We start from the raw sequence: 20775 nt of genomic DNA, 5'->3' as shown, positions 1-20775 counted from the left end.
TTTAAAGTTCCTGATTTGAAATTCTTTCTTTTTCTCGGGGACTTCAAAACCTCCCTTCTTCTTCATCCCACCTTTCATAGAACGTGGGTTCGATTCAATGCGGAATCGTGGGGATTCACGCAATTAACGAACTAAGAGCGTTCGTAAGACTTCGGACTAAGAGCGTCCGCAAGCATCGATTTATGACCTTATAAACATCATTGTTTCGGTCTAATCCAATTTTCTTGGAAATCGATTTCTTGGTAGCATAGCTCGGAAATCTTAATATTTAGTTGTCGTGGAAGTTTTAAACTCCGAAACTAATATATTTCTTCTTCTTATTTCAGGATGTCGAAACTTGACTTTCCTGCACTTACCTCAACTGGCTCGGAATATCATAGTTGGGCCACGGATGTTGAGCACCATCTCACTTCAAAAGGGATCCTACCCTTAATTCAAGCTCCTAATCCTACTCTCATATTTGAGCGTACGGCTACGAACAATGCCACCGCCCTCATCTTGATGAGGCGCCACATGGATAAATCACTCCGACTGGAGTACATGGCAATCAAGGATGCTAGAGAATTATGGGTCGCGCTAGAAGAGCGATTTGGTAATATCAAGGATACCCTCCTCCCTGACTTGAAAGTTCAATGGGGCAATCTACGATTCGCCGACTTCAAGTCTGTAGCTGAATATAATTCAGAAGTTCTACGCCTCAAAACTATGTTGGGGTTCTGTGGACAACCCGTCACAGAACAAGAACTAATTGAGAAAACTCTCTCCACCTTCCCCGTCTCAGCAATTTTGCTCTCAAAGCAATATCGAACGGAGTTCGATACTAGACGGATCACGAGATTTCATCAGCTCATTACTATTATGTCTGTAGCTGAAAAGCATGATAATATCCTCGTGAAGAATTATAATTCAAGGCCTATCGGAACTAAGAGCGTTCAAGAGGCGAATTATAATAATGCACCCAAAGGAGGGCACAAGGAGCGGAACCCTAAGAATAAGGGACACAACGGACGTTCTGGTCCATATAACCGCCCTACAAAGGAAGGTACTCGTCAGAATGAAGGACGATCACGTGGCAATACATGGCAACGTGGGAGAGGAGGCCGTGGGGCTCCAGGACATGGAGGAACCACCCAGGGCCGTGGGAATGGCGCCAACTCCTATGGGGGACGCCACCCAAGTGCAAACAATGCACCTCAATTAAAGGGAGGAAATCACAATGACATGTGTCATCGATGTGGATCTAGTGAGCACTGGTTCAAACAATGCAACGCAAGCAAACAATTGGCTGCGCATTACAAGGCATTTAGAGACTTCAGAGAGCATGAAGCCAACTTTGCCGAAAATATAGAAGAAGATGGTGATGATGTCAACGTCAATCTCACCATAACGGACTTCAAATCTGACAAAGAATTGCACAAGGATGCTGCAGATTTTGATTAGTATAGTCCTTTACTTTTCCAAGAATTATGTAATGGCTATTATGCCTTAAATCAATAAAATGACTTATTGTATTAACTCTTTCCCTCTAGGCGTACTCAAGAGTACTTGTGATGTCTAGGCAAGGTTTGATCTGAGAGAACGGTTTTAAAAGTGAGCAACGCTCCACCAAAATCTCGCCTTACCTTACCTGGTCACAACTAAATTGAAATTACCGAAAGGATTGAGTGACTACGATTTGTCTACGGTTTGATTTTTATATTGGATTAGATTTTGGTCAAGAAACTTTGATGTAATCATTGGCTATTATTAATAAAGTATCGATTTATCTTATTCAAATGTCTTGGACATATTCTAAATTCGAACTTTATTATTTTTCAGTATGTTTCCCGGAGAGCTCGAATGCCTCGTGGATAGTGCTACTACACATACCATCCTTCGAAACAGGCAGCTATTCCTATGGATGGCGCCTACTCGATCTTCTGTGACTACGATGGCTGGACCATCTCAATTGATTCATGGTCGAGGACCAGCTCAATTTATGTTGCCTAATGGCACTACCTTGAATGTCACCGAAGCTCTTTATGCTCCTAGGGCAGGAAGAACCCTATTGAGCTTCAAAGATATAAGAGCCAATGGTTTTCATGTGGAAACACATTGTGAGAATGGACATGAGTTCCTTTGCATCACCTCTAATGACTACGGACATAAACGAGTATTAGAGAAACTTATGTGTCGCTCTAGTGGGTTGTATGCAACCACTATTCGAGTCATTGAATCCAACCATGTCATGAGAGATGATTTATGGGATTCCGACACGTATAGGCTTTGGCACGACCGTTTGGGACACCCAGGTCGTGACATGATGATCCGTGTATTAAAGACTTCACACGGACATCCCTTTTTCAGAACGAAAAGAAGTAAAACTCGGTTTTTGGACACCGAAGGAACCCCTGCGCCTCACGGCGCCGTTCACCCCCAAATCCGGCCATCCTTGGCCGGCGCCGCCTTCCCCCTGCGGCCTCAGGGTGGCATTGACGCCACCAAGGGTCCTTTGTCTCCAACTTTTACTTCTAAGGTCACTTGTGACTTTGTGGCTCAACCAAAATCCTCATTGGTTGTTTCTAAAGCCCATCATTCGTTCTGCAAAGCCTGCTCTTTAGCAAAGTTAGGATCAAGACCATCCTATGCAAAGGACACCAAGGAAAATATACCATTCTTGCAAAGAATTCAAGGTGATATTTGTGGACCTATTCAACCACCATGCGGACCATTTAGATATTTTATGGTGTTGGTTGATGCATCGACACGCTGGTCACATGTCATGCTATTGTCCACAAGGAACGCTGCATTTGCTAAACTCCTAGCACAAATCATTAAGTTACGGGCTCACCACCCTGATCATCCCATTAAGTCTATAAGATTAGACAATGCTGGGGAGTTTACATCAAAGACTTTTGATGATTATTGCATGTCCATTGGGATTGATGTTGAACATCCTGTTCCTCATGTTCATACCCAAAATGGTCTCGCAGAAGCCACCATTAAACGACTACAAATGGTTGCTCGAGCATTGGTGATGCGCACCAATCTCCCTATTTCTGCTTGGGGCTATGCAATATTGCATGCAGCTGTACTTATTCGTCTGAGGCCCACTGCCACCCAACCCTTCTCTGCGTCCCAGATGGTTACTGGGTATGAGCCTGATGTCTCACACTTACGCATATTTGGGTGTGCGGTCTATGTGCCTATTGCGCCGCCACAGCGCACCAAAATGGGTCCTCAAAGACGATTAGGCCTTTATGTTGGATATGATTCTCCAACGATTATCCGCTACATAGAACCCTTGACAGGCGATCTCTTTACCGCTAGATTTGCGGATTGTCACTTCGATGAGACAGTCTTCCCATCGTTAGGGGGAGATAAGAACATCAATGTTCAACAGGAACGACCGGAATTGTCGTGGTCTGTCCCCACTCTGTCTCATCTTGATCCCCGAACCGCACAGTCTGAAATTGAAGTGCGGAGAATTCTCGATCTTCAGAACGTAGCAGAATTGATGCCTGATGCGTTTTCTGATATCGCTAAAGTGACGAGATCACACATACCTGCTGCAAACGTGCCTGCAAGGATTGATGTCCCTAAAACTAGAGGACATGACGCTAACTCAAGAGGATTTGAGCATGGCGCCAACGTCCCCTCTCACAGTGATGGTGACGTTGTGGCTAGGCCCATGGCTCCTGCCAGGAAGCGCGGGAGGCCTATAGGTTCGATGGATTCTCGCCCAAGAAAGAAAGCGAGTTTGGCACAGAATAATCCATTAATCATCGATATAAATAATCCATCTCATGAGAATATTCCGGATTATGGTTATGTCCAAGAGACATCATTGGGGGACGCTCCAATGTCAGAACCAACTCCAGAGAATAGAGAGATCTCCATAAATTACACTAGTGTACATGAGATAATGGATAGAAATTCTATGGCGATTGATGATGCATTTGCATATCATATTGCAAAAGGAATTATAGAATATGATGATATCGAACCTCGCTCTGTTGAAGAATGTCAACGAAGAGCAGATTGGCTTAAATGGAAAGATGCGATCCAGGTTGAATTGGATTCACTAACAAAGAGACAGGTATTTGGGCCTGTAACGCAGACACCCCCAAGTGTAAAGCCTGTTGGCCATAAATGGGTCTTTGTTAGAAAGCGTAATGAGAAAAATGAGGTGGTAAGATATAAAGCCCGCCTTGTGGCGCAAGGTTTCTCACAACGCCCTGGAATCGACTACGAGGAGACATATTCTCCCGTAATGGACGTTATAACGTTCCGCTACCTTGTCAGTTTGGTAGTTTCCGAAAAACTTGACATGCAGCTTATGGATGTGGTTACAGCATATCTCTATGGGGATCTAGATTCAGAGATATATATGAAGGTTCCAGATGGACTTCAATTACCCAAATCAAGTGGCTCTAAACCACGGAGCGCGTTTTCAATAAGATTAAAACGCTCACTATATGGATTAAAACAATCCGGACGGATGTGGTATAATCGTCTAAGTGACTACTTGATTGGGAAGGGATATATTAACAATGAAATATGCCCATGCGTGTTCATTAAAAGAACAAGTTCCGGATTTGCAATCGTAGCAGTTTATGTCGATGACATGAACCTAATTGGAACTCTAGATGAGTTAAAGGAAACTGCTAATTACTTGAAATCCGAATTTGAGATGAAAGATCTTGGGAAAACACGGTTTTGTCTCGGTTTAGAACTCGAGCACCGTAGTGATGGGATTTTGATCCATCAGTCTGCATATACTCAGAAAATTCTAAGGCGCTTTAATGAAGATAAAGCAAAGCCTGCAAGTACTCCCATGATCGGCCGTAGTCTTGAGCCCGGAAAAGATCCGTTTCGTCCAAGGGATGAGGACGAAGAACCCCTAGAGGCCGAAGTGCCCTATTTAAGTGCAATAGGCGCATTATTGTACTTAGCTCAATGCACAAGACCGGATATCTCATTCGCAGTGAACTTGTTAGCTAGACATAGCTCTGCGCCAACACGCCGCCATTGGATTGGTATAAAGACAATCTTTCGATACCTAAGAGGTACGATTGATATGGGCTTATTCTATCCCTACAGAGAGAAAAGGAATGACGGAAAATTGGGATCGGACCCAAAAAGGCAAAATGCCCCCGTCCATGGAATGGCCGCCGGCCATGTTGCCGGCGCCGGCGCCGCCGCCGCTCATGGTGGCCGGCGTCCTCCTATCTCCCTCCATCAAAACGACAATGATGTCTTGATGGGCTTTGCTGATGCAGGGTACCTCTCTGACCCTCACAAAGGTCGCTCCCAAACAGGTTATGTCTTTACCATGGGAAGCACTGCGATATCTTGGAGGTCTACGAAACAGGCCCTTGTTGCTACTTCCTCAAATCATGCAGAGATTATTGCTCTACATGAAGCTGTACGTGAATGTGTATGGTTAAGGTCTGTAATTCGACACATTCAAGGAAGTTGTGGTTTGAAGTCTACCACAGATGACCCTACATGCATTTATGAGGATAATGCAGCTTGTATTGAACAAATGAAGTTAGGTTTCATCAAGGGTGACAACACCAAGCATATATCGCCTAAGTTCTTTTATAATCAGCAACAACAATCACTTCTAAAGATTGAAGTGAATCAAATCCGATCAGAGGATAATGTAGCGGACTTATTCACTAAGTCGTTACCTAAATCCACCTTCGAGAAACATGTGAAGAGCATCGGATTGAGAAAGTTATCCGAACTCCCACGATTGTAGCAATCAGGGGGAGATATCGACATCAGGGGGAGTTATGATGTCTACATGTTCGATCTCGAAGAGTGAAGGACGTGTTGTGCTCTTTTTGTCCTTCGACCAGGATTATTTTTGTCCCACAGGGTTTTTGTTACCTGGCAAGGTTTTTAACGAGGCAACGGATGAAGCGTCACCACCAAGTTTGAGCGGCACAAGGGGGAGTGTTGAAGGAAAATCAAGTTTAGTGTGCCTTATCAAACTAGGAATAGGAATAGGAGAGAAGGTTCTAGATTTCCCAATCCTACACGGATTGGTATTCCTTGTAACATTAGATTATGCACTTTGTAATCCCTATATATAGGGCTCCTATTCTCTATAATGAAATACACTTCTCTCATCAATCTCTCTCAATACCAATATACTTAAACAGTGAATTGATTCATTTGAGATATATGGATTTTTCTTATAGTTGTAATTTGAAAGAATTACCGGATGCTGTGTGTCATTTATACAATCTACAAACTCTGGTCCTGAAGTTCTGTAGTAAATTAGAGAAACTACCCAAGGCAATGGGAAAGTTGATTAACTTGAAGCATCTATATGTTTGGGGTTGTTGGAGGCTGAGGTACTTACCGAAAGGGATTGGGAGTTTGAAAAGTCTGCAAGTACTAGACAGGCCGTTTTATGTATGTGAGGGTGATGATGAAGCATTGAAATTAGGAGATCTCGGAATCATGGACCAGCTTCAGGGGAGCCTTGAGATACAATATTTGGGGAAAGATGATGCGAGTGAGATTGAGAAAGCACAGTTGGGGAATAAGGAGCACCTCTCTCATTTGAGAGTATTTTTCAAGGATGAATATGGAGAGCAGAGAAAAGGCGATGAAGAAATAGTGAAAGCATTGCAGCCACATCAAAATTTGGAATCTCTTTTGATTTGGTATTGCCAAATTGGCACCACCGAGTCTCTCTATTGGATCAAGTCTTTACACAATTTGAGAAGAGTTGAGCTCTATGGCTGGAAATTTTGTGAAGTTTTGCCTCCTCTTGGAAAATTGCCATCGCTTGAAATTCTGGAGATAAGGTTCATGGAGAAAGTGAGAAAGGTGGGAGTTGAATTTCTGGGAATAGAAGAAGAAGAAGAACAAGTCTCAAGCATTCTATTCCCCAAATTGAAACAACTTACGTTCAGGTCGTTGTACAACTGGGAAGAGTGGGCCTTTGTTTCTGAAATCACAATAATGCCACGCCTTTCTGAGTTGCGACTTGCGTGGTGCCCAAAGCTAAAAGCACTGCCAGACTTGCGCTACAAGATAACAGCACTGCGTACTTTGGAGATCCGGTGTTGTCCAATTCTGGAAGGAGAATACAAAAAAGGCGTGGGGAAGGAGTGGCACAACATTTCTCACATCCCAAACGTCTCAATTACTCCATTGTAGTGAACAGGTATCGATCACCAAATGCAAATTCTGAATGAATCTTTAATTCGATGACTCTATGTAATTCCATTCTGGTATTCATATTGTTGGATTTCAACTACTTTGCAATTCTGTTCACATTTTGCAGTAAGAATATAATCATCAATTCTTTAATAATCATTATTGTATCTTCTTTCTGTAGTCCGAGGCTTACAGGCTTGTTCAACTTCCATAAGATGAATTTAACTCCAACCCAACTTGATCAACAAATCCTATGCAGGAGGAATTTTCAGGCGGTTGCAAACCATAAACTGGCTCTTCCTTCATCCTCGCTCAGAGGTAAATACTATTTCTCCTTTTCTTTTTTGTTTTTCTTATTTCTACTTTCTGCATTTCTTTTTCTTTTCAGTTTCTAATTTAGGAGTTGGAATTTTGATCATCTGTTTGTTTGCAGCAAATCATTTTGCCTTCGACCGGCATGTGTTCCATCTCTTTACTTGGCGTGCTTCTGAATAATGGGCTTCCATGTCCGCTCATGGATGCACACCGCACTCAGGTCAGGAGTTGAATCCATGGTTTTGGCAATGTCCATATCCAAATACAAATCTTTTATTTTGAAAAGTTATATTGTGTTCTCACTTTAAGAGTTTTTTTTTTGGGTTCTTCATGAAGTACTTGCAAATGCAAATGGAATGTGTGCAAGTCAATCAGGATATGGTAAGCAACCCAACAGAGAATGTCATTGGGTTGTCAAGCTGATGAAGCTCTATAGATAGGTATGCTAGCTAGATACACCAAATACCACTTCTCTGCTTTTGTCTTTCCGTTAGATCAAATCTTCAAGCTTTTGTTCTTTATATTCATGTCTCTTTTCTAACTCCTTACGCTGAGATGAAAAAGAAAATTTTGTCCTCAAACTGTTACAGCTAATTGATATCGAAACTGTCTGTTCTTCTTAGCAAAGGTCATGACTGAATTAACTTGTGAAGTTGGAGTTCATCCAATCTGATGTACGTGTGCTCATGCAACATGTTGGGGGTATGGACTATTCTTCAGTAGCTTAAATGTTTCAAAGGTATATAACAGTGGCATTATGTTATATTGTAATGTTTCGATATAGAACAATTGCATGCTAAAATGTCACATTAGAGTAGTAAAGGAAAGGAAAACCTATATAGCTTAGTTCTTGAAGTGCACTTACAGTATTGGGTGAACTGCTTGCTAATTCACAATTTTTATATCTCATGCTTTCAATTTATCAGCCTCTTGGGTACAGAAGTTTGTTGTTAATTTGTTGAATACTATCTGATTTTGTTAATTTTTCCAGGTGGAGAAATGAATCTGATTTTGATGAACACATTCTATGCAAGACGAAATATGTATCAGGCGGACTTTCAACACAAATGAAATTTGGTATGCATTTGACTGACTGAAGTGGTCTTAATTAAGCAATCCAATGTACGTAATACAGAAAGGCTTGAATTATGCACTTTCTAGTTGTTAAACTAAATTGACTAGGTTTGATATCTAGCCGAAATACAGATCTCCATGGAACTGAACAGGTATAACCAAATGCAAATTTTAGTATGAAATTTATTTTCTTTTAATCTAGTTTATCGATTACTACTCTAATTTCAGATTTCTTTGGTACAGGAAATCCCACCAAGCTATAAATTTCCATTCAGGTATTCATACTGTTGGATTTCAACTACTTTGTAATCTTTCATTGTGTGCACAGTTTGCAATTAAAATATTATTAGTTATTTAGTCATTGTGTCTTCTTACTTCGTGGTTTTCAATGCCTATATATTCAAGTTACAGATTCCATTTAAAGTTTGGTAACTGAAGCTTTTGTGGAATGCATGCTGACAGGGATTTGAGTAGTAATTGGGGTTTGGAAGCATTTTCTGCAATCTGTATCTTAACAAGAAGATCAGGCTGGGAGCCTGGTATTTGGTGTTTGTGCAAATGGACTGTTCAAATTCTGCCACCTCAATCGTTAAAGGCTACTTGAAGGTAAATATATGTTTCAGATCCAAAGGACTCTGTTCTATTAAGCTACACCCAAACATAGTCTGGTGCTTTGATTGAACTATATTGCCAAGAATTGGAAATATATTGGTGCATATATATATATATATATATATATATACATATATATATTTTAGTTAATAATTGATTAAAAGGTTAGTGTATGAAGCTTGACAAATGTATTTTAATAGCAGCTCCAAGATTCTGTTGGGACTAGGGAGTTGTTTCCTTGTTAAACCACAAAACCATTAGCTTGTCATTACACCTATCTTTATGCCTTTTAACTATGAAAGAAAGAAAATCATCTTTATTTGGTAGGTATTCATAAGATATCATATTTATTGTAATGCTCTGGTATAATATGTAGGTATATATAAGATCTGGTGTCTTTGAAAAAGAAAAAGTAGGTATCTACATACAGCTAGGTTTCATATTACTTTGCATTATTTGCAATAAGAATACTATGTTTTAGTCACTATGCCTTCTCACTGCAATCCAATGCTTATGGTCCCTGGTTGTCAATTTGTTGAACTGTCAAAGATATATTTACCTCCAGCTGGAGAATTGAATCTGATTTTGACGAACACATTCTATGCAGGATTATGCATCACATGGTCTTTCACCATAAAGGAAATTTGGAATGCATTTGACTGATTGAAATGGCCCTTAGCTAAACTAGGTGCAAGTTATTGATCAGCATGTTCAGTGATCCATTGTCATACTTTAAAGGCTTTAATTTAAGCACTTTCTAGTTGTCAAATTATTAATTTTTATTAGGTTTGACAACTAATTTCCATGGCATATGGGTTTTCTTTTCTTAGGCTGAGGCATTCTTTGGAATGGATACAGATGCGGATTGGAAGCTTTTTGTACAATCTGCATCCAAACAATAAACATGGAGCTGGTACTCAGTGGACATCCTCTGTAGTCACTATTAAACCATTCCACCTCCCCATCATGAAAGGTAATTCCATAATAGTCTAGATCCATTGTGTTAGGCTACACCCGCATATATTCTCTCCCCTAAATATTGCAAAATATATGCATGTGTACTGCTGCTTATATATATTTTAGTTACAGATGTTAAAGGGTTTAGGGTCTGAAGCTGGATAAGTGCATTACTAGGACAAGGGATATGAAGATACAAAATCAGTTGGAAGTTAAATGGTGGTTCAGTAACAGGAGCTATGGGATGCTGTTGAGTGGTAAGTTGTTTAATTCCTTGTAGTACGTTGTTGCTGCCAAGTCTGTTTGATACTTTTTCTGGTACTTAAGTAACAGAAAGTTCTGCACATCATAATGCAGTCCCACACTTTTCTCCTCAACCCCTTTATTTTAAATTGCCAGTCACTCAATCATCCAAAATTCTGAGATTAGTTAGTCGTGGCCTTCCATTGCCAATCCCTCCTATTTGCATTACAGGGTGAGGATTGTCAAGCGGTGGATTACACCATAAAGGAAATTTCAGAGGCAATGTTTTGGAAATTTAGACCTCCAAGACCTGATGATGATCCCCCAGAAGGCTTTATACTTCTAAAACTTGGAGGCTTAAACCATAGGTAGGCCCCATCTCCAAATACAAATTTGAATACATAGTATGGAGTTTATTACTGTCAATTCACTTTATAAAGAAATGCTCTAATTATGTATTTTCTGTAGGCACAAAATGTCTCCAGGCTACATTTATAAACCACTTTGAAGCTTCAAGGACCAAGAATGGCATTGGAGTTATCAAAATGATTTAGTGCTACATCGGTAAGCTGGATAGCTCAGTATCAGAACGAACTTTTAAGTTCTTTGTTAATATGTGTTTAAAACTGGTGTTGATGATATATGATTATATATGCTTTCTCTCTTCATCAGTTCAAATCTTAAAGCTTTTGTATGTTATATTAATGTCTATTTCTTACTAGTCATTTCTTATCTTTTCTACTCATGATACAAGGATATATAAATTTTGGGTGTTGTACTGAAATGCGCCGCTTACTGATGTTGGTTGCTTATTTGTTGAACAACTATATGATCAGTAACTCCTGGCTGACATTTTACTGAACTAATTCTAGGTAGGATGGATTGTTAAGCAGTCATACACACCTCGAAAAACTTGGTACCCATTTGACTTGTTGAAGTGTCTCTTACCTAAATCTAGGTACATGTTAAGAGCTTCTTAAGTAATCCAAATAGGGTTTGATATCTAATTTTCTTGGCATGGGTTTTCTTGTCTTAGGCTGAAGCTTTTTGTTGAATGGATGCCGATTGCTAGAAAAGAACTTGGAATTATTTGTGCAATCTCTATCTTAACAATAAGCAAGCAACCAGGTAAACGTTATTCTGAAATATGTACTTTCTAATTGTCAAATAATCTAGTTTTGATATGTAATTTCCTTAGCATGGGTTTTCTCTTCTTAGGCTGAAGCAATTGTTGAATAGATGTTCATTGGTAAATGGGCCTTGGAAGCTGCTTGTGCAACCTGTATCTGAACAATCAGCAAGTAGCTGGTAAATGTTTCTCTGAAAGATTCGGTGGACATCCTCTTACTCAAACTCTGCCAACATCACCGTCCCAGGTAAATAGATATATGGTCCACATCCATGGTACTCGATCCTTTCTGTTGAGCTACATGCCCATATTGATATTGTCTGACCTTGATCAAAATCAGTGGCCTAAGAATGCAAATACAGCATTGCATATATATATATATATATATATATATATATATATATATATTTTAGTTACAGATTCATGTTATAGATTGACTTTTAGTCTCCGAAGCTTAATAAGTGAATTTATACTAGGATAAGAAATTTGAACATACGAAATCATTTGTAATAAAAGGTGGTTCAGTTATTGGAGCTGCAGGGTTATTTTGGTATGGACGGTATGGTGTGTTGCTTCTTTCCTGGTAAATCATGTCTGGTGTGTCTCAACAATTTTGTTTTGCTTATTTTACTTTGTCCATCATCTTGTTCCCATGTTTTAATTTAATTCACATTCAAATTCATAACACATGCATTTTAGGTAATATAGAATTGGCTTCCTTTATTTTAGTTATGATAAGTCATCAAATGTGCAACCTCTTTACTCAGGATATCTCACCTAATGACATGTATCTACTACAATCACTACATTGAAGCATCGATCACGGACTAGGAAGGGAGTTGAGAAGCTGATGAGGTGCCACTTAGGTAATCAGCTAGATACCTCTGTATCACAACTTGGTGTTCTTTGTTAATATGTGTTTATGGTAAGGAGGGAAGGTTTTTAGTTTAGCTTCGGAGAGATTTCATAGGTTTCCAGTTAGCTTAGAAGAGATTGCTATGGTGTTAATTATTACGTACTTCTCCTTATGCCCTCTGCTTTCCTATTACACAAAATGCTGAATTCCTGTATTTATTTTGTTATGCAAATGTATCTTTCTTATGGTCTTGTGTGATCTTATCTAATTGTATGAAAGGCTTGATTTTACGCTTTCATGTTGTCAAACTTTTCCAATATTACTATGTTTGACATCTAATTTGCAAGACATGGTTTTTCTTGTCACATAGGCTGAAGTCTTTTGTGGAACTGAAGCTGATTGGGATTTGAGGCAGAAGCCAAGTTCAATGATGGCTAACTTTGGTATTGAGGTAGAACCCTCTGCTGTTGTTGATGGCATCAAACTGGCTTGTCAGTTAAATCTGGAAAGTGTAGTGACTCGCAGGAGTTGATTGCAGCACTAAACAATTGATCGAATTGATAATGATAGTTGGAGGATTTATCTTTTTCTCATTGATTAATTTCCATCATCAACTGAGTCTTGTGGTTGCCGATTTATCCTGAAGCGAATTGTGCTGCTGATGTGGCCGCTAAGCTTGCCAAATCAAGGTTGTTCGCTGAAGTATGGGTTTGATGGACCCCCAACCTCTTTAGTGTCTGTTTAAGTGATGGTCTTCCATGGCCACACTAAATTCCATTTCATGTTGTTAGAGTTCTTATGCCTGGTGCTTTGTACCAGCTGACTTTCCTTTTCTATTTTTTGCTCCTCATGCATGTATTTCTCTTCCCTCTTGGAGTTCCTTAATCGAAGTATTTCAGACCCAAAACAAAAACAATTCATGCATTTTCTCAACATGGTGCCTAATATTGATGATCACTAGTTGGAGTTCAATTAAGATCAAAGCTTACTCCAGCTGAAGTGTGATAGGAGCATATTTTATGCAATATTTTTGTTATAAACTCTTATGTTTTCTTTGTTATTCTATTTTATTTTTAGATAATTTTTTTTTTTTTGTGTTTATTTATTAGGTTTTTTGAAGCAAACTAGCAAAAAAGAAGCTTAAAGAAGGAAATGACGTGGAATTATAAGGCATCAAGGATTCTTGATGAATCCTTGATGGACCAAATATAGCTTTATCAATGAAGCTACATAAAAGATGGAGTCAAATTCAGCAAAATTAATGATGTGGCAAGTTTTCATTGGATGAGTGATAACAATCATTGATGGACCAATCGAAAAATTAGTCGGAGACTTTTCTTTTAAGCAAGGAGTTAGAGATCCACAAGGAAACAAAGAAGAAAGGTCTTGGACTAGAATAAAGAGCTGTTGGATGTTAGAATCAAAACCTGTGACACATAAGAAAAGCAAGAAACCATTCAAACTACTATTCAAGGAGTAGAAGAAAAGCTCGAAGCCCCAGAACGATTGATCTCTACCTTCTAACGATCGATCGTTCATCCTGTTTTCATCATCTTTTCGATATTTGTTTCTCTCTCTACTATATATGACATTATTTTGTGTGTTAGTTTACTCAGTTAACATTATGAGTAGCTAAAATTTCTATAGATAGGGGCTTTCAACCCTAAATATGATGTGATTTATGATATTGGCATTTATTAATATGTTTCTTGAATTTTGGATGTTTATTGGTTCATTTGTTTATCATTGATTAGTTTAGCATACTTGTTAGTGGTGGCCAACATTAGTAAGCATGCTAGTTTATATGGCTGAGTGTATGTATGATCATCATTCTAGAGTAGTAATTGAATGACTTGATCCCTATTCTTATGAACCAATACCTAGGTAGATCCAGTATCGAAATTGCCTAGCTTTACTCAAAACATTTTTGTTCTTAATGACTTTTGACTTGTGAGCTGTATAAAAACATCAATTTAGGTTCCATGTTAAAAGCTAAGTTAGGATGACACATCCTGCACTTAACATACCAGTTACCAAAGGGCAAGCCCAACCGACATGAAAAGTAATACCATTGGTTTAATCTGCATAAAGACAATCCAAATGAAAAGGAACAAGTGTAGTCATTGTCTAGTGGTGAGAAGTAGTTCCTATTTCCTAACTAGCTTTTTATCAATTTTTTTTTTGAGGGGAATGGAAGAGTATTCTATTAATATAAAATCATACGACCATACAAGGTCAAAGCTAGAGAGATCCAAAAAAGACCACTCAATATACATCACAATGCTCAATTATTCAACAATTAGAACAAGCCCATCACCAAGGATTAAATATCATTTTTACATATCTATTGGAACTTTCAAAAAAAAATAGATATTAGAAATATCAGGGATATTCTAGAAAATATATCTTTTTTGAAAGAATCAATTTATTGGATTTACATATAAATAGATATGGAATGTCAACTTCATCTACATCAAAAAAGAAACTCTAGGTGATTGAAAAGTCACTCGCTGGTCTATGAAAGTACAATAATCATCCTAACACATATGACCCATATAATACGAATTGTAGTGGTGAACATAATACTTATAGATCTGCTCTTTGGAGCTGCCGATTAGTTCCCCTATAAGGGGATAATAAGGATGAATCTAACTGGATGATTGATCATGTACTTTCATATTTATTATATCCATAAGCATCATAACCAAATTGATTGTTGCTTTTATGAGATTCATTTGAGTCTCACTGCACTCTGTGCCTAAACTGATAGAGTCAAAACTTAAGGCAACTGAAGAAACATCAGATATGGTACTTTGATCATCAGTTGCACCTCTAATCCTCCCCCCATAAACAATCTTCTGTTGAGCACCATGACCAGCTATTCTAGTACAGACTACACAAAGTCATAGACTACACAATACCAAATTATTCATATAATTGCACCTTCTATTTTTACACTCTTGTGCGGATCATAACCCAATAGTCTGTTCTCCTTGTCTGAAACATTCGTATAATTAAGGCCAATCTCATATAATTGAGAAAGATGAAGTGAGTGAATTACTTTTTGAAACATGAATTAAGGCCAATCCCAAGTTTGTTTTGTTTTGTTGATATTGCTCCATCATGAATTCTCCTCACCCAAATTCATCTTGAGGAAATTTCTTCTCACCTGAATTCCATTTCTCACTCAGATTCCCTCAAAAGGAATACTCCTCACCCAGATTCGCTTTAAGAAGATCTCTCCTCAAACAGATTTGCATTTAGGGAATTACTTCTCAATTAGATTTGCCTTGAGAGGATTTTCCTTCACCCAAATATTTCCTCAGACGTTTCACTTCGAGGTATTTTTCCCATATAGGTTAATTTGCCTCTTTATTAGGCTATATCCTGTCTAGAAACTGTTGTTAAAATTTTACACCCCCACATAACCTCCATATTTCATAATTTATGTTTCTATGTGAATAACAAGTTTTATTTTTTATTTTATTTTATTTCTATTTTTTGTTCTTTTTCCATCATATTTTACATATATTTCTTCATTTTATCGGATATATCCTAAATATCTTATATATAGAGGATATTTGACGATATCGGAGAAATTTCGCAGAAACGATAAGATAAAATATTTTCTTCCTATGATATATCAGTCCCTCTAAAAATAGGGATATATAGGGAATATCACAGATATTTCAACCCTTGCCATCACCACTAGACAATGATTTCATTTATGATATGTTTAGTAACATGTTCCTTTTCATTTGGATGTCTTTACTCAGATTAACCCGCATGATGTGTGCATCCTAACTTAAATTTTAACGTACATGTGATGAAAATGAATATGTTACCAAACATATACTACTCCCTCAAAAAGGCCCAAAACAAGCCCAACTCACATGAGAGAGAGAAAATAGAAAGGGCAAGCCCTACGGCCCATCCCACCTGGCTGCATTGCTGTAGCTCAGAGAAGCTGAGACCCTAAAGCCCAGTACCCATCCCTTCCTAGCCTCTACCACACAGGTCAACCGGAACTGGACTTCCAGGGGAGTAGCTTACCCCTCATTACTCCGATGGCTTCTAGTGTCTTTCAGCCATAGAAGCCCCAAAAATGGTTTAAAATGAACTAAAATAAAATCATTTTTAGCAATTTAGCCCGCATGATGTGTGCATCCTAACTTAGCTTTTAACGTACATGTGATGAAAATGAATATGTTACCAAACATATACTACTCCCTCAAAAAGGCCCAAAACAAGCCCAACTCACATGAGAGAGAGAAAATAGAAAGGGCAAGCCCTAAGGCCCATCCCACCAGGCTGCATTGCTGTAGCCCAAAGAAGCTGAGACCCTAAAGCCCAGTACCCATCCCTTCCTAGCCTCTCTACCACACATGTCAACCGGAACTGGACTTCCAGGGGAGCAGCCTACCCCTCATTACTCCGATGGCTTCTAGTGTCTTTCAGCCATAGAAGCCCACAAAATGGTTTAAAATGAACTAACATAAAATCATTTTTAGCAATTTAGCCAACTTTCTCAACATGATTATTCTTGATCGAGAAAACAAAAGGTTTTTGATCACTATTGATATATTATACTAGAATTTCTCCACACATACTCTGCATGTGCAAGTAGTTGGGAGAAATGGGTTGTGGGTCTTTTTTTTAAATTTTTTCAATAAAAATACATTTTATAAATGTCTTAATTATCCTTATGATTTAATTAATTCTCAAAGTTTATTAATCTTCTAGGGTCAATTCTGTCAAAATTTTAGATTTTGCCTAACAAACCCTCTTCTCTTAATAATAGTATAGATATAGATAGATATACCTACATTAATTTTTTATTTTTTTATTTTTGTGAAGAATATACCTACATTAATTTGATACCCAAATGCGAGTCTCATGTACATCTCTAATATCAATCCTCGGAGCAGCATACATGTCGATCGACTTTCCCATCTTCGAGCCCTGGGCATGTTCCGCTTGCCGGCAATTGTTGCTTCTCCGGAGGTGGACTGAATCCTTTATAGTGCTAATATGGAGCGGCAAACTCGAATCTATGGCCGGTACAATATGCATCATACATGGCAAGCATCTGTGGCACTACTGCAACAGCCATCCATTGCTGCCGCTAATAAGGAGAGACTATATGCTTATTATACATATTTGGTTCTTCATTCTGCACCCAAGGATCGGAATTTTCAGTTACTGTATTAGTACAAGATGCGATGCATTCCTAAAAAAATTTAGTGTAAAAAATCTAGTATGAGCACTCAGTTGATTAGTAGCTTGATGATGATTCAGAATCCGTTTCATTGTTGACTTTCAATTTCATTCTGCATTTTTAAACTGTATGATTTTTATTTGATCATCAAAATATCTAATACCCCATCTCCAAGTCATTGACAAGACTAAAGTATCTATATATATTGATGAATGAATACGTAGCTTATTTGAATTCTAGGGCACAACCCTAATTTTAAATTGGCCCACTACTAGAAAATTTATCTTTTACGACGCACAATTTACGGCGTGCATATCATGCGCGCCGTAAAAGAGTGTTGTTTACGACATGTTTTTTTATGCGCCGTAAAAGAGTTCTCTTTTTGGTTATTTACGGCGTGCTTCCCGTGTGTGCCGTAAATGACATATTACATTTACGGCGTACATTTTTTGTGTGCTGTAAAAGACTTTCATTTCTAGTCTTTTGCAGCGTACTTCTCATGTGCGCTGTAAATGGAAGAAAAACCTTTTACGGCGTGCTTTATATATGTGCTGTAAAATACTAGAAATGAAATTCTTTTACGGCGTGCTTTCAAGTGCGCCGCAAATTTCACAAATTTTAAGAGCCCTCATATTTTCGGCCAACAATTAAACTCCCCCCCTTTCCTTTAAGGGAAGTGTTCCCATCCTTCCATCTCTCTCTCTCCCTCTTCTCTCTCTCTCTCTGATCTTGTCCTTGCCTACTCCAACGGGAGTTACCAGACAACTACTTCTGCATATCAATGGAAGGGGGTTTTACTGGCCGCCACAAGCACTTTCCCTCCAAATTTGGGTTTCACTTTTTGGGGTTTGTTTTAGATCTGGAGACGAACATCATCGCTTCGGTATTCCAATTCTCTTTTTGGGTTTTGATATCATCAGGATCTGGTATAACTCTCTCTAACCCTTCTTTTACCTTTCATTTTTCTATTTTGCCTTGCATATTCGGTATTGATGTTCAAATTTGATTAGGCAGCGAAGAGACTTTGAACCCAAGAGCTTTGGGTGGATTTCGTTTGTGTTTGTTTAGAGCTCAAGATCTAATTTTGATTAGGTTTTCTTTTTGGGTTTTCAGGGTTTGTGATTATTCTGTTTCTATGCCGTCGAAACCCATCCCATCTTTAACTAAAAATTCCAGAAAATGAAATTTCCTAAGCTCTGGGAACCTGGAGATGGACACTTTTCGAGTTTTCTAATTCATTTCATCATCATCTGATTGTTATCTTTGAATTTTCTTTCTAGGTTTTTTGGTGGTTTTGTTTTTGTTGTTGCTAATTTGGGTTTTGGTGAATTTGTGAAGAGCAAGCGGTGTGTGTAGAAATTGGAAACAGGGGGTGAAGCAGAGTCTAGGATGCAGAGACAGTTTGGCTGGTTGGAAGATGGGTTCTTAAATATGTATGTAATTTGGGTTCTCTCTGTTTTTCGTATTTGCTTTAATATTCTTAAATTTTAGAACTTTGACAAGTAAATTGCAGGTTAGAATCAAAGTCAAACACAAACTGAAAAGTAAAAAAAACCCACTTTGGCTTTCATTTCTCATGATCATTCAATATCTTAGTACTTCAATCCCAGTTTTGTTAATTGCTGAACAAGGTTGATCAATTTCTATGTTTTTTTGAGTTGGTCAATTTGAGTCTCTAATAATGTGTATGATATATGAGATGTACCAATTAGGTTCATTGATAAATTAGTTGTGTTTCTCAGTTCATGCACTTTTACTAAGTAGTAATTAAGCAGGAATTGTTTTTGTTAGAAACAAATATCCTTGTTAAATGATACAAGGGTTTCCAAAATGCACTTTATCGGAAGACTTAGTAAGCAAGTTTAAGTTCTTTCTACCACATGCTACCAAATGCACATATCCTTGTTCTACATCTGCTAAACTGTTACTTCCAATATTGTAAACTGAATTGAGATCATGTACGTGTTGCACTTGTACGTACTAATGTATGAATGATAAAAATGAGTCAGTGGTTCAAGCCCAGCTTATCATATGTGTTTGGATTAAATGGAGTGTCTGAAGTTCTAGTTTAATTATGAATCAATAAGGGAAAAGAGTTAGCTAGACTTCTAATTAAGCTTTTAGTATAGCTTCGAGTCATTCTTTGTTGTGATGATTAGTTGCAAGATGTAGTGTATGTGAAGATGAATTATACTTATAAGAAATCGATGACTTCAGTTCAATCTAGCTTTTTTGGCTCTTTTAAGAATAGTTTGCACTTCATATATAGAATGCTTAGTTCAAAAGCCACATATACACTCTGCAAAGAACATACAATTCAGATTTAATTATTTGACTCCAATATGGAAGGTGGATCCTGAGCATGCAGTCAAGGGATTGTTATGATTATATATTGGTTCAGGCACATAACTTAGCTGTCTCAATTTCCTGTTAAGATTATATATCATTTATAAGCTGGACTTTATTATGTGTAGGATTTTTGGGTGTGGAGAACAAGAGGATGATGGACAGTTCTATTAGAGAAATAGAGAGGACAAGCCTTCTGAGGGCAAGAGAAGAAGCTGGTTCAAGGTTAAGAAAAGTGCTTGGCAAGGGCAGATGATGTGTTTTTCTTCTGATCAGATACAAGAAGGTAATTCAAATAAGCCCCTTTCAACTGGTGTAGTAGATGCTTATCTTGCAGAGTGGATGAGAGAAATGAATGTAAATTAGTGTAGGAAATGGATGTAAAGTAGTTGTGGAGGTTTCTTTTTGCTTCTATGGATTTTTATTTGCTTGTAAGCAAATCTTATATGATGTACAATAATTATATAAATGAAGTTTATTTACCAACAAAATATAGAAACATGAAATAATATGTAAATTGTGAATTTTTGGCTTTTATTATTATTATTATATTTTTTTTCAGCCCTCATTTACGGCGTGCATGGTATGTGTGCCGTAAATATAACCTCTTTTACGGCACACATTTGACTCATTTACGGCGTGCATGATATATGTGCCGTAAATACACTCCTCTTTTGCGGCACACTTTTGACTCATTTACGACACACATTGTGACTCATTTACAGCGCATTTCATGTGAGCCGTAAATAATAATTGTCTTTTACGGCATGTCCATTTAAGGCCTACATTTGTTGGCCGTAAAAGATCATTTACGGCGCACATTGTGGGCCGTAAAAGACCTTTTTTCTGGTAGTCCATGGACTT

The 20775-nt window shown here is 38.1% G+C and overlaps 2 protein-coding genes across 9 annotated transcripts in view; both read left to right on the top strand.

Moving 5' to 3' along the window:
- LOC112176375 (putative disease resistance protein RGA4) overlaps nucleotides 1-13263 on the top strand; it is a 63547-nt gene extending 50284 nt beyond the window's left edge. For 4 of the 8 annotated variants that reach the window (XM_024314272.2, XM_040510368.1, XM_024314269.2 and 1 more), the window contains exons 5-15: nucleotides 9013-9156; nucleotides 9770-9850; nucleotides 9993-10135; nucleotides 10252-10376; nucleotides 10594-10730; nucleotides 10831-10926; nucleotides 11235-11320; nucleotides 11399-11490; nucleotides 11581-11738; nucleotides 12259-12357; nucleotides 12718-13263. The gene's annotated coding sequence lies outside the window, so the exon portion shown is untranslated. The remainder of the gene's footprint in view (nucleotides 1-9012; nucleotides 9157-9769; nucleotides 9851-9992; nucleotides 10136-10251; nucleotides 10377-10593; nucleotides 10731-10830; nucleotides 10927-11234; nucleotides 11321-11398; nucleotides 11491-11580; nucleotides 11739-12258; nucleotides 12358-12717) is intronic. The other 4 variants (XM_040510366.1, XM_040510364.1, XM_040510363.1 and 1 more) reach the window with 4 other exon arrangements.
- LOC112178116 (putative disease resistance RPP13-like protein 1) lies at nucleotides 6292-7161 on the top strand. Its single transcript, XM_024316319.1, has one exon. The coding sequence runs from the start codon at nucleotides 6292-6294 to the stop codon at nucleotides 7159-7161; it is 870 nt and encodes a 289-aa protein (XP_024172087.1).
- Nucleotides 13264-20775: the final 7512 nt, after the last annotated feature.

This window comes from Rosa chinensis, chromosome 7, assembly GCF_002994745.2.
Source record: "Rosa chinensis cultivar Old Blush chromosome 7, RchiOBHm-V2, whole genome shotgun sequence".
In the NCBI taxonomy this organism is placed as follows: Eukaryota; Viridiplantae; Streptophyta; class Magnoliopsida; order Rosales; family Rosaceae; genus Rosa; species Rosa chinensis.
This window is presented reverse-complemented; position numbering and strand designations above follow the sequence as displayed.

Bases quoted from the DNA above. Each gene is read 5' to 3' on its own strand.
- LOC112178116 (XM_024316319.1), top strand. From the start codon at position 6,292: ATGGGAAAGTTGATTAACTTGAAGCATCTATATGTTTGGGGTTGTTGG.